Here is a 13,703-nt window from a genome sequence, read left to right on the forward strand (position 1 = left end):
ACTTTATGAACCTTTATTGTATTTTTAAACACTATATTGTACTTTTAAATGCTTTTTTTGTATTTTTAAACACTTTTGTAAATATTTAAAGTCAAACTGATTTTCAGAAACTGTCATGTCTCGTCCCGGTTGTTTTATTGTGTGTATGTTGCAATGATTTCTGTTTGCATCGCCCCTCTCCTATGTCACCTCACAATCAGTGTAATCACCCTCACCTGCCTCTCGTTACCTGTCGTGTATTTAAATCCTGTCTGCCCCTCACCCTCTGTCGGATTATTTCTTGTCTCACGTCGCTTGTCTCACGTCGCTTGTCTCACGTCGCTTGTCTCACGTCGCTTGTCTCACGTCGCTTGTCTCACGTCGCTTGTCTCACGTCGCTTGTCTCACGTCGCTTGTCTCACGTCGCTTGTCTCACGTCGCTTGTCTCACGTCGCTTGTCTCACGTCGCTGTTAGTTCTGGTTTTTGTTTGCCAGCCTTGTCGGTCAGTCCCATTGATATTTGTTAGGCCGTTATGTTAGTTTGCTGGTTCTGTTGCCTTGTTCCCCTTATCCTCCCTTCCAACTACCTTTTCCCTTCAATAAACCCTGGTCCAAGCTGCATTTGGTCGCCCAGCTCCATTCCGATTCTGACAGAAACATTTTTAAATAAAAAAGAGTAAACATATTGTTACAATATCCACAAAAGACTTCAATGAATCTTTATTGTAGTTTTGTACACTGTTATTTTAAACACTTTGTGTAAATTTTTTAAAGCCAAACTGACTTTCAGAAGCTTTTCTATCTATTTACATAAATAAAATAAATAAGAGTAAATATAGTGAGACATCAAGGGTTAATAGTGATACTAGCGATGATAATCGGCTGAGGGAATGAGCAAAACAGGGAACAGCTGCAACCTGTAGCAGAAAACAGCCATGCGCAATGGTTGCTGTTTTGAGCAAGGTTGCTAAAGCAACCAGTAGTTCCCCTTTTGAGCAAGGTTGCCAGACGACCAGGGGTTCCCACAAAATCGTTGCCAAGGCAACCAGGGGTTCCCGCGAAATTGCTGAGAAGGCAAATGTCCCGAAATAGCTGACCAGGCAAATCTCACAAAATTGCTGAGAAGGCAAATCTCACGAAATAGCTGACCAGGCAAATATCACGAAATTGCTGACCAGGCAGATCTCATGAAATCGCTGATTCAGCATTTTGATCAGCTGAGATGCGAGTCCAATGAGGTAATGCCAGGAGGAGCTAACGGGCCTATAAAAGCTAGGTTTCGGAAGAGGCCGGTGCTCTCCCCCTCACCAGTAAACTGGCACTGCGCTGCCTGGAGCCAAGAATGCCTTTAGACGAAGATGGATTTTTTATTCTTTTTGGGATTGGACCAAAATCTACTAAAATGAATTTTTGGAGATAGGCGAGAAAAGTGGACCGCTGGGCGGAGAAGGGAGATGCCAATTTTTAAGGTGCGGTTCTCCTACTGAAATCCAGTAGGAGGACCGTGCCTTCTTTTCAAACAGAATTCGAATTATTTTGTTCGATTGAAATTAGTGAGTGGAATTATTGTTGTTTGTTTAACTATTGAGACATGTAATTCTTTTTCCTTCTTTGCTATTAAATTTCGTCTTAATCCTTAATTTGGTTGTCGATTATTTCGTATTAACTATGTTGAGCATGGTTTTATATGTAGTAATTAAGAACTCTACATCTCTTTTATTCCTCTTTCATAGTCATAATTTAGACCGTTCAGTTCTTTTTTTTAAGTGAAGACAGTTTTTATCCTGGGCGGCTCGGTGGCGCACTGGGTAGCACGTCCGCCTCACAGTTAGAAGGATGCGGGTTCGATTTCACCTCCCGCCCTCCCTGTGTGGAGTTTGCATGTTCTCCCCGAGCCCGCGTGGGTTTTCTCCGGGCACTCCGGTTTCCTCCCACATCCCAAAGACATGCTTGGTAGGCCGATTGAGCACTCCAAATTGCCCCTAGGTGTGAGTGCGAGTGCGGATGGTTGTTCGTCTCTGTGTGCCCTGCGATTGGCTGGCAACCAGTTCAGGGTTTCCCCCGCCTGCTGCCCGATGACGGCTGGGATAGGCTCCAGCACGCCCGCGACCCCAGTGGGGACAAAGCGGTTCAGAAAATGAATGAATGAATGAGTTTTTATCCTTAACATCCGGAATTCTCAGACCTACTTCAGAATAGTTACCTTAAGGTAGGCTAGTGCTTTGTGTGCGCTAGTGTAAATTAACGAATCCCGCGGTCTTAACAAAGACATCTTAATTTATTTGAGATTTAACAAGAGCAAAAAATAATTGAGGAAGATAGCCGTCATTATAAAAAAAAAAAGGGCGCTGTCATCCCGACGCTGTCTCTTTCCCCTAAATTACTCTACGCAAGCGTCGCTAGACTTTAACGGGATTGGCGTCCTGGAAAAAGATTAGATTAATTTCTTAGGAATTAATTTAATAAGAGACGGTTAGTATCTTCTGACGCTGGTTTATTTCGAATTCCGAATCATGTTTTCCTATTACAAATAATGGTATAAAATGTAATCCGTTCAATGCAAAAAAAAAACCGTCATTTTTTCGTTTGCGCATTTTTGTCCGATCACGCAACTGCAGTGCACTGCCGAACGCGCAACCGTAGCGCGTCGCCGACCGCGCAACTGCACTGCACTGGTCGCATTATTGTGACAGAGCAGCCAGTGAAATTTAGAAGATATTTTTAAAGTCCTGATGTATTTTCCAAAATTTAAGTGCGCAGGAAGTTTAATTTTGTTCGATCGCGCAACCGCAGCGCGCCGGCCGGGCGCTCACTGTCGCATTGCTTTAGGAGCGTCTTTGTGGTTTAGGATGGCTTTGCTGCTCCCACTTGCTTCCTTTGGAGGCATGATTAGAGTTGATGCAACTGACTCCGTTCGTTATTACATTCTCGTGACTCTAGGATTGCATCAACTCTAATCATGCTTCCAAAGGAAGCAAGTGGGAGCACTAAAGCTCCAGATGTTCAATGCCAATCAATGGCGCTTCTAAAGCAATGCGACAGTGAGCGCCCGGCGCTTACATCAGGACTTTAAAAATATTTTCTAAATTTTAGCGACCGCTCTGTCACAATAATGCGACCAGCGCGGTGCAGTTATTGTGACAAAATTGAGCTCCCTGCGCACTGGGGTCCACTTCAATTTTGGAAAGTTCATTATGACTTTCCAAATATTTTCTAAATTTTAGCGACCGCTATGTCACAATAGTGCGAGGTCGGCGGCACGCTACGGTTGCGCGTTCGGCGGTGCGCTGCAGTTGCGCGATCGGACAAGATTAAGCTCCCTGCGCATTGCGGTCCACTTAAATTTTGGAAAGTACATCAGGACTGCACTTGCGGAAATGAAAAAATGCTTTAAAAAGGCGTTTTTTTTTTATTTGTAATGGGAAAACGTGATACAGAATTCGAACGATTCACTTTTCTCGAACAACCTTTTGGAACGGATTGTGGCCGAAAACCGAGGCTCCACTCTATCTATCTATCTCCACTCTATCTATCTATCTATCTATCTATCTATCTATCTATCTATCTATCTATCTATCTATCTATCTATCTATCTATCTATCTATCTATCTATCTATCTATCTATCTATCTATCTATCTATCTATCTATCTATCTATCTATCTATCTATCTATCTATCTATCTATCTCTCTATCTATCTCTCTATCTATCTCTCTATCTCTCTATCTCTCTATCTCTCTATCTCTCTCTCTCTCTAGTTTGAAGGATTTAATGATTTGGAGTGACACAGAAGGTTTGAAAAACTAGTATTGCTTTTACGCACGCCCGGTCCTTCTCGACGGGAGCTCGCTTTCACCTCCGTGGATGGAAGTCGGGGGCTGGCGCTCGGCCGGGTGGCTGTCGGAGGACGGTGGATGGGGCTTGGACATGGCTTTTACGCACGCCCGGCCATATTTATGGAGCTCTCTTCCACCGCCGTGGGTGGAAGTTCAGTAGTTGTTGGCTCGTTGAACTCTTGTTTCGTTAAATAAAGCGCCATTTACCAAACCCACATCTTTCCTGGTACTTTGTTAACGCTACAATATAGTTATATACTAGATCTCTGCAGCGCACGTTGTTGACATAAAGAACGAGGAATTTGATCGATGGATTTAATGACTTGAAGTGACACAGATGGTTTGATAATATTGTTGTTATATAAACCCACGTCTTTCCTGGTACTTTGTTAACGCTACAATATAGCTATATACTAGATCTGTGCGGCGCACGGGCAGCGTTGTTGACATAAAGAACGAGGATTTTGATCGATGGATTTAATGATTTGGAGTGACGCAGATGGTTTGATATTATTGTTGTAATATGATAGTTATTTGAAATATACTTTATATATCGTTATATGGGTCTGTGGAATAATTAGAAATGCAACTTACAACGGGTCCGACGTGAGCATCTGCGGCGCATACGCGACATTGTTTACATAAAGCATGATCGATGGATTTAATGAATTGGAGTGACACAGATGATTTGATAAACGTGTTATTTGTGTAATACTTACTTGAATAACTCTGAATGTTACGTCAGGCCCGTTCTCAGCTCCTCGTTTGTGTTTATGTCACGTTAGCATACCGTATCAGTTGTACTAAGTTCATTTTGTTTCCTTTGTCAATCATTTTTGGTTCTTCCTTCTCAAACAAGGTATTTTAGGTTGCATTACCTGACATGTTTCGGCATGAACTTCCGCCTTCATCAGAGTGTCACTGCTGTAGTTGTGACGCGTCTTTATCAGCTGATCGATGAATGAAGGCATGACTCACCTGTCAGATTTGACAGATGAGTCACGCCCTCTGCTGTCCCTTCACCTCTCCAAAATGCTGCTCCAGGTGGTAGAGAGCATGTAGGCTCCCTCGTCTCTGTTGATGGTCCTCGGGCCTCGTTTACGGATCTCAATGGCCTCCCTGATCCAACGCTGATGTTTATTTTCTTCGGTGCGGATGACTCTGGCCTTTTCCCAGTCCATGATGTGGTTTTCTCTTTTACAGTGGTCGGTGATGGCTGACTTGTAGTGTTCATGTTCTGCTTGCTGTTTTATTGCTCTTGTTTGTCTTATTTGCTGTCTCCTTCTCACACTCCTTTTTGTGTTCCATTTTCCTGGTAGTAAAATTTCTCCCTGTCTCCCCGATGTATGATTTATTGCATGATTTGCATGGTATCTCGTATATGGAGTTGCATTTATTTTCCGGGTTGATTCTGTCTTTTGGGTGGACCAGTATCTGACGGATTGTTGTGTGTGGTTTGATGGGTGTGTTTATGTTATATTTTTTCATGGCCCTTTTGAAGCGTTCCGTAATGCCTTTCACATACGGCAACGTATGGTGTTGAGGTGGTCTGTAAGGTGTTGTGTGTGTCCTGTTTTTGTTTTTTCCAGAATATCATCTACGTAGCGTCTCCATAGTGTGGGTTTGTATGTATCCGGGGCTGTTGAGAGTGCTTTTTGTTCTAAATCCTCCATAAAAAAATTGCACATGATGGCAGAAAGAGGGTCTCCCATGGGGAATCCCTCTTTTTGCCTGTAGATTGTGTTTCTGTATTGGAAGTATGTGGGGGTGGCGATGAAATGGAGTAGTTGCGTGATGTCCTGTGCTGTTAGATTTGTCCGTTTCTTGAGTGTCCTGTCTGCTGATAGTCTGTCGTGCACGATGTGTATGGTGGCCTGTGTGGGTGTTTTTGTGAAGAGTGAAATGACGTCGTGTGATATAAACATTTCATCTTTCTGTACCTTTATGTGTGTGAGTTCTGTGGCAAGTTGTTTTGAGTTTTTGCAATGTTGTTCTGTGAGTCCTAATAATGGTTTTATTATTTCTGTGAGCGCTTTTGAAAGATTGTATGTGACTGACCCTATGCTGTCTACGATGGGGCGGAGAGGTGTACCTGGTTTGTGGATTTTGGGTGTACCATAGATTCTGGGGATGATGTTTGCTGTAGGTATTAAGTGATTGTATGACTGTTTGTCTATTTTGTTTTCCATGAGTAATGCTTTGAGTTTATTTTTCTTGTCTTCTGTTGGGTCTTTTGTTATTACTTTGTAAGTGTCGTCCTGCAGTAGCTGTTTCATTTTTTCTTCATAAATGTCTGTGTCCATAATTACTGTTGTTCTGCCCTTGTCCGCTGGGAGGATTGTAATGTCTTTGTTTTTTGCTAATGTGATCATTGCTTTTGCCTCCTGTTTTGTAATATTGCTGGGTGGTGATTTAGCCGTTTTTAATAAACCTGCAACTTCATTTCGTAGTGCTGCTTTTTGTCCTGGATTATGTATTTTTTCGCATGCTAACTCTGTGGCTAAAATGAAATCATCGTGAGGTATGTTTTTGGGTGTGATCGCGTAGTTGAGTGCTTTTGTTAGTATGCTGCGTTCTGCCTGGGTGAGTTTGTGGCGTGACATATTGTGAATCCATTTATCGTTGATGTGTGTGTGGTCCGGTTGTGTTAATGTCCAGGGCATGCCGGTGTTTGAATTGCTCCGTCAGTCGCTGTAGTTCATCGTTGATGTTGTTGAGCTTGTTGGTTGTGCAGCGTATCCGTTCTTTGACCAGAGTCATCCGCACTCTCCTGATAATCTTTTCCGCGTTCCTGGTCGGGATCGGGTTCTTGATTGTCAGGCTGGCCGGCGTTACTTCTTCATCCCGGCAGCGTAGATTGAACCTCAGGTAGTTTCTGTAGCGAGCTCGCTTTTTCGTCAGCTTTTCGAGGAGGCGAAATTCCTTGACGCAGTTCTCTCCATAACTTTTTCGTAATAGTTGAGCATACCGTATCGTTTAGCCTCTTGTTGCTGGTTCATGTCTGTTTTTGGTGTTGGATTTTGACAAATAAATTTGCCCCAAAAGTGCGATTTATACTCCGGTGCAACTAATATATGTTTTTTTTTTTCACTTTATTGTGCATTTTATGGCTGGTGCGACTTGTACTCCGAGCGACCTATAGTCCGAAAATTACGGTACATGAATTTATTAATATATACAAATGATACACCAGCCAAATGCTTAAAATTAATCTCATCAGACAGAGCAGGAGTGAAATTTTGTTCTCAACAATACTTAAAATAGCCAAGATATTAAACGAGGTGACACAGTTAGGAAGTCAGGTAATTTGGGGAATTTCAGTGAAAGATGTTACACAAATTACCTGCATTCATTTTATCCATTCACACAACACCTGATTTTACTTGCCTGTTTTTCAAGTGCTGCGCCGAGCCAAGACATTTGAAACTGCCATTGACCATAATGGCCATTCTGGAACAAAGAGCCTCACATTCCTCCATACTGATAATACAAGCCAAACATAAAAGCAATCAAGTTTCTTTTATAATCTGAAATACTTTTTATGTACACTAAACCTGTCTGGTATCAAGATGTTTTATGATGAATAAGTGAGTATCCTCCTACCTATGGGAGGTCAGGATGACAGCTCTTCCCGCTGTTGTGAACTGGAGAATGCAGTTCCACATGAACCTTTTAGCCTTTGCATCCATGCCACTGGTGGGCTCATCCTGAGAGCAAATATGAAAAAAAGTAAAGATGAATGTTCTGAGAATGTAGTAAAATGTAATAATGCACGATTCAGCAAGTGAGCATTTTGACCATATCATTTTCATGGGAATTTTCCAACTTCAGGTTGTTTAAACTTGAATGCTTATTGGTTTTAAGCATACCAGGAGAAGTGTATTTGTGTAATGAAGGAGGGTGCAGCCTAAGGAGGTCAACACCCGATATCAAGGTGTGCATAATTATCAAGCAGCGTCTTTTCCTCAGGCAACATGGGCCAAAAAAAAGAGATTTTAACTGATTTTGAAAAGTCAAAAATTGTGAAGTCTTTCAGAGGGTTGCAGCACTCTTGAAATTGCAGCGTGATCACCGAACCATCACGTTTTGTTGCATACGTATTTGCAAATCCATCCATCCATACTACCGCTTGTACACAGAGTCATCCCAGCAGTCATCGGACAGTAGGCGGGGGACACCCTGAACCGGTTGCCAGCCAATCGGGCACACAGAGACGGAGCAACCATCCGCACTCGCAGTCACACCTAGGGGCAATTTGGAGTGCTCAATCGGCCTACCAAGCATATTTTTGGGTTGTGGGAGAAAACCGGAGTGCCCGGAGAAAACACATGCGGGCACGGGAAGAACATGTAAACTCCACACAGGGAGGGCCGGAGGTGGAAGCAAACCAGCACTCTCCTAACTGTGAATCAGACATGCTAACCAGTGCTCCACCGTGCCGCCTATTTGCAAATCCATTTCTGACAAAAAACGCACTTACTAAACGTTCTCTTGTAAAGAGTAAAGATTTCCTAAGACAAAATGTAACAGTAGATGTTTGGACAGCAGATCCTAAGGGCGTCGTGAAATACAGCTCGATCCTTGTCCCGCTGAAATGGAAACTGGAATAGAACCTATGACTGTGTTAAATCTGTATTTTTAGAATTTAAGAGACTACCCATTATTTCCATTCGGATTCCATCCCTGAAAGAAGACTAGTGTCCTGCTCTGTCAATCGTTCATGATTAGATTAAGAATTTGTTGAGCCATCCACTTGGAATATTTTGTAGTGCTTTCATCCATTGCTCATGTTGGTCAACGAGATGTCATGCTCCTCACCAGAAACAAAACAAGCGGGGCACCAACAAGGGCAGTAGCGGTGGACAGCTTCCTCTTGAAGCCTCCGCTGTAGGTTTTAGTCAATTTCTTGGCACACTGGCTGAATCCCAATTTCTCCACACTCCACCGAGCCACCTACGCGAGATCACAATGTACAATTGTGTCACATCTTGAGTGAAATATTTTAAATTTTGGTAAAATCCAAACAAAAAAAAAACAACTTTTTGGCTTTACATGTGAGACTTTGATGATATTTCAATTACCTTTACATATTCTTTTTTCACGAGGGATACATGTTTATTATTGCTACCTTGTTGACAGACTCCTCAGGCACACCTCGAAGACGGGCATAGAGCTCCAGATGTTCAATGCCAGTCAGTAGTTTGTAGCTGGCATCAGACTGTACGCAGTACCCCAACATCGGGTAAACCCGATTCATCTCTTTCAGGATACTATGAATCACAGTAGAGTACATAAATATTTGGCCAGTGACAATTTTTAGCATTCCAACTCTGTACACCACAACAATGGACTTGATATAACAACATAACAAAGACGGGCATAGAGCTCCAGATGTTCAATGCCAGTCAGTTTGTAGCTGGCATCAGACTGTACGCAGTACCCCAACATCGGGTAAACCCGATTCATCTCTTTCAGGATACGATGAATCACAGTAGAGTACATAAATATTTGGCCAGTGACAATTTTTAGCATTCGAGCTCTCTACACCACAACAATGGACTTGATTTAACAACAAAAAGATATGCGTTAGCTGCAGACTCTTGAGCTTTAATTTACATTTTACACCCAAATGAGTTGAAGCGTGTTAGAATTACATATTTTATATACGACTCCACCTTTTTCAACAAAAGTAATTGGACTAAACTGGATTATAACTTTTGACTGGGCACCCAAATCGGCTGCAGCCCTGCGTCGTAGGAGTTTGATTCGAGATTCAAGAGTTTTTATTCGCCATGTTTGAGCGTGCCAAACAAGGAATTTGACTCTGGTACATCACAGTCTCTGTTCAACGTTTAGGTGACTAACAACACTCAGGACGTGAAAAATGACAAATATCCTCAAACATCCCCTGATCTTAAACTCCCAGGAGGGCAAGGAAAAACTCAAAACTCCAACTAGGGGAAATGAGGAACCTTGAGAAGAGACCGCAGATGGGAGGGTCCCTCTTCCAGGATGACCACGCTGCAATGGATGCAGAGAGGACACATAGTACAAACAGTGTGGACAATTCAAAAAAAGTGTGGAGAGCAGGATGTTATTGCACAGCAATGACTCTGAGACTCTAGGAATGGTGTGAGTTCATCAGAGCAACACCCTGAGGGAAGAAGCTGTCTCTGTGTCTGCTGGTTTTGGCGTACAGGGCTCTATAACGCTGTCCAGAGGGTAGTAGTTCAAACTGACTGTAACCTGGGTGATCAAATATGACCTCTATAAAGGGGTAAAAGGGGTAAAAATGGTGTCCAATTCTCAAGTGAAATCAAAACGATGGACTTCCTGTAAGGTTTAAGGTATGACTGTAAAATACATTTGTAGTCCGTGGGCTCACAATTTTTTTTAGATGTGGGTGAAACTTAGGTTGTCACGATCAACTATCCGTCAGTCATGTCTGGTAACTCTGCCTGTCGCACACGCACGACCACACCCCTCCAATCTGGCCAAATCAAACACACCTACTGCTGTGTAGTGGACGGGGCTATTTAAACCCTGCCTGTGTGCTCCTCTATGTCAGTCTGTTCTATGATGCTACCCGTGTGCCCACTGCGCTCTACCCGTCTGACTCCCGTTGCCGACCTGTTCCTTTCGCTGACTCGACTCGTCTAGACTGCCTCCTGCCCTGACCATCTGCCCGTTGTGGACCACGTTATGCTCGCTGCCCGTCCTGACTGATTGCTTGCTTCCGGCCACGTCCTGCTCGCCGCCCGCCCTGACTCAACGCTCGACCACGGCTTCGCTCTTCACAGGCACTTCCCCACGCTACGTGCCTGGCTCGCTGCGCTCAGGAATCATCTGCTGTGCCGCGGCGAGAACGTTCCCCGGCTTCCAGCCCGCGCGTTCACTTCCCCTTTCCCCGGATTGAATACTTGTCAAACCGCACTTGGCTGTTCAGCGCTGTAGGTTACATAGGTTTTGTTAGGGATTTTGAAAAGCATGATGCAATGGCATGCTCCTGTCCTGTATGTCAAAAACTAGGCAAAATGTACAACTGAAAATGCTTTGTTAGAAATTTGCCAGGGACTCCATAGAGCAATATTTTAAAAATCACTTGAACAATCTGTAAAATATTGATTTTATGACAGGTGTGTTGTGTTTGCAAAGTTTCATGCTTTTCCACCCATCATAAACAGCATCGTTTTCCTTTGTATGACAACGGTGTGCGATGAAAGACAAATTTATAATCTTAAATATGTTGATTATGTTAAATAAGGCGAGAAGAAAAGGTCCCACAATAGTTCAAGGATGCCAGTGTCGTCCACACCGACAAGAGGAAGGGCAATGGCCAATTTTGCGACAACCACAGTGGCATCTCCCGCCTGTCCGTAGCCGGGAAGCTCTTAGCTTGACTTCTGCTCAACCATCTCCTGAAACACCTAAAATTAGGACACCTCCCAGAAAGCCAGCTCGGCGTCCGTGCCGGTCGTGGGACATCAGACATAATCGTCATGCGCTAACTCCAGGAAAAATGCCAAGTGCAATACTGTGACCTCTGCATTGTCTTTGTAGAGTTTAAGATCAGGGGATGTTTGAGAATAATTGTCAGTTTTTGTACATGTGAAGCCCTTTGAACCTTGTGTGTGGTTTAGGGCTATACAAATAAACTTGGCTTAAAGGCTTTTGACACGGCTGGGATGGCTTATGGAAGATCATGGAGAGGTTTGGCTGGCCCAACAAGTTTCGAACGTCCCTGTCCTCGAACAAATCGGTATTCGAACAAAGAATTTGAGATTTTTCTGCTTCGGATATCGGACGAAATTCGGTTGTTGAACCTCGCGAGATGAGCCGAGAGGACCCGCATGCCAACTGACTCTGTTCGTTATTACATTGTTGTTACTCTGAGGATTGCATCAACTCTAATCATGCCTCCAAAGGAATCAAGTGGGAGCAGTAAAGCCATCCTAAAACACAAAGCAATGCGACAGTGCGCGCGTGGCGCGCTGCGGTTGCGCGATCGGACCAAATTAAGATCCCTGCGCACTGAGGTCCACTTAAATTTTGGAAAGTACATCAGGACTTTAAAAATATTTTCAAAATTTTAGCAACCGCTCTGTCACAATAATGCGACCAGCGCGGTGCAGTTGCGCGGTCGGCGGCGCGCTACAGTTGCGAGTTCAACTGTTGTGCGCTAGAATTTTGCAATGTCCTAGAATTGAAAATCTTTATTTGGGGAACTTTTGTCACGGATTGAATGGAGCAGGGGGACCAAGTGCAGCTTGGAACAGGGTTTATTGACGGAACTCAAAAGACAAACTCGGCAAACTGACACAAGGGACGGCTCCCGACGTTCCCCCCCCAAAAAAACCGAAACCCCCACGTGGCGAGCGGGGGGCGGGAGGTAAGCACACCAATCCAGATGACCTCACTGGCCATGGCAAAGTCCTAACCGCGCTCGGCGGCATTCGCGGGGGTCTAAACCGCAATCGACGGCATTCTGGCGAGTCTACACCACAATCGCCGGCAACTCTGGGACATAAACTGCGTTCAGGGGAGTCAGGACTGCAATTGGCGGCATTCGGTGAGCCAGGACCATAATCGCAGCAACTATGGGGACCTGAACTGCAATCGGCGGCAACTTGGGGACATGAACCGCAGTCGGCGGCGTTCAGGGGAATCAGGACCACACCGGCGGCATTCAGGGAGCCAGGACCACAATCGCAGCAACTCTGGGAACCTGAATCGCAATCGGTGGCAACTCGGGGACATGAACCGCAATCGGCAGCGTTCAGGGGAGCCAGGACCGTAATCGGCGGCATTCAGGGAGCCAGGACCACAATTGCGGCAACTCTGGGGACATGAACCGCAATCGGCGGCAACTCGGGGACATGAACCACAATCTGCAGCGTTCAGGGGAGTCAGGACCGCAATCGGCAGCATTCACGGAGCCAGGACCACAATCGCGGCAACTCTGGGGACCTGAACCGCAATCGGCAGCGTTCAGGGGAGTCAGGACCGCAATTGGCGGCATTCCGGGAACCAGGACCACAATCGCGGCAACTCTGGGGATCTCAACCGCAATCGGAGGCAACTCAGGGACATGAACCGCAATCGGCAGCGTTCAGGGTAGTCAGGACTGCACCGGTGGCATTCAGGGAGCCAGGACCACAGTCGCAGAAACTCCGGGGACCTGAACCGCAATCGGCGGCAACTCGGGGACGCTTGGCGGTAACTCTGGGACATGAATCGAGGTCGGCGGCAACTCGGGGACAGAAACCGTGCTCGGCGGCAACTCGGAGACATGAACCGCGCTTGGCGGCGACTTGGGGGACAAGAACCGCGCTCGGCTGCAACTCCAGGATAATAACCGCAATTGGCGACAACTCGGGAAGTCCATACCGCAATCAGTGGCATTCGGAAGGCGGTGCGACTTGTGTTTTTTTCTTCTTTATTATGCATTTTATGGCTGGTGCGACTTATAGTCCGGAAAATATGGCATTTACTGTTAAAACCATGTAATCAGTAAGGTAAGTTTTTTTTGTTTTTTTTAAATCAAGTCATCAGTAACTAAGTTACTTTTTCAATGTAACCGTATCATGACAAAAATACTTAAATACTTACCTGTAGTGGTTAAGGAAAGCCTCTCCGAAGGTGACAGAGGTGTCTCCCGTCAGCATGCAAAATGTAGTTGTCTTCCCTGCGCCATTGACACCAAGCAGACCAAAACACTGGAGGACAAATCCATTACGGTATATCCATAAGACCTTCATGTTTTCGACTGGTTCTAGCCTTCAAAATAAAGACTATTCTAACATTGTATATTCAGTGCGCATCCACAAAAGTTGAAACAATCCAGCACAATCGACCCAAATTCAATACAAGCCCTAAATAAAATAGCTGT

General features: G+C 44.7%; 1 protein-coding gene across 1 annotated transcript in view; it reads right to left on the reverse strand.

Annotated features, from left to right (window-relative positions):
• Window positions 1-13,703, reverse strand: part of LOC147050602 (phospholipid-transporting ATPase ABCA1-like) — a 99,074-nt gene that overhangs the window by 8,719 nt on the left and 76,652 nt on the right. Inside the window, exons 37-41 of the mRNA XM_085919985.1 lie at window positions 13,424-13,530; window positions 8,943-9,084; window positions 8,633-8,767; window positions 7,418-7,521; window positions 7,202-7,294 (exon numbers count right to left, since the gene is read on the reverse strand). Coding sequence (XP_085776111.1) covers window positions 7,202-7,294; window positions 7,418-7,521; window positions 8,633-8,767; window positions 8,943-9,084; window positions 13,424-13,530 — 581 coding nt within the window. The remainder of the gene's footprint in view (window positions 1-7,201; window positions 7,295-7,417; window positions 7,522-8,632; window positions 8,768-8,942; window positions 9,085-13,423; window positions 13,531-13,703) is intronic.

This window comes from Syngnathus leptorhynchus, chromosome 9 (genome assembly GCF_054491065.1).
Source record: "Syngnathus leptorhynchus isolate UIUO chromosome 9, UIUO_Slep, whole genome shotgun sequence".
Classification (NCBI taxonomy): domain Eukaryota; kingdom Metazoa; phylum Chordata; class Actinopteri; order Syngnathiformes; family Syngnathidae; genus Syngnathus; species Syngnathus leptorhynchus.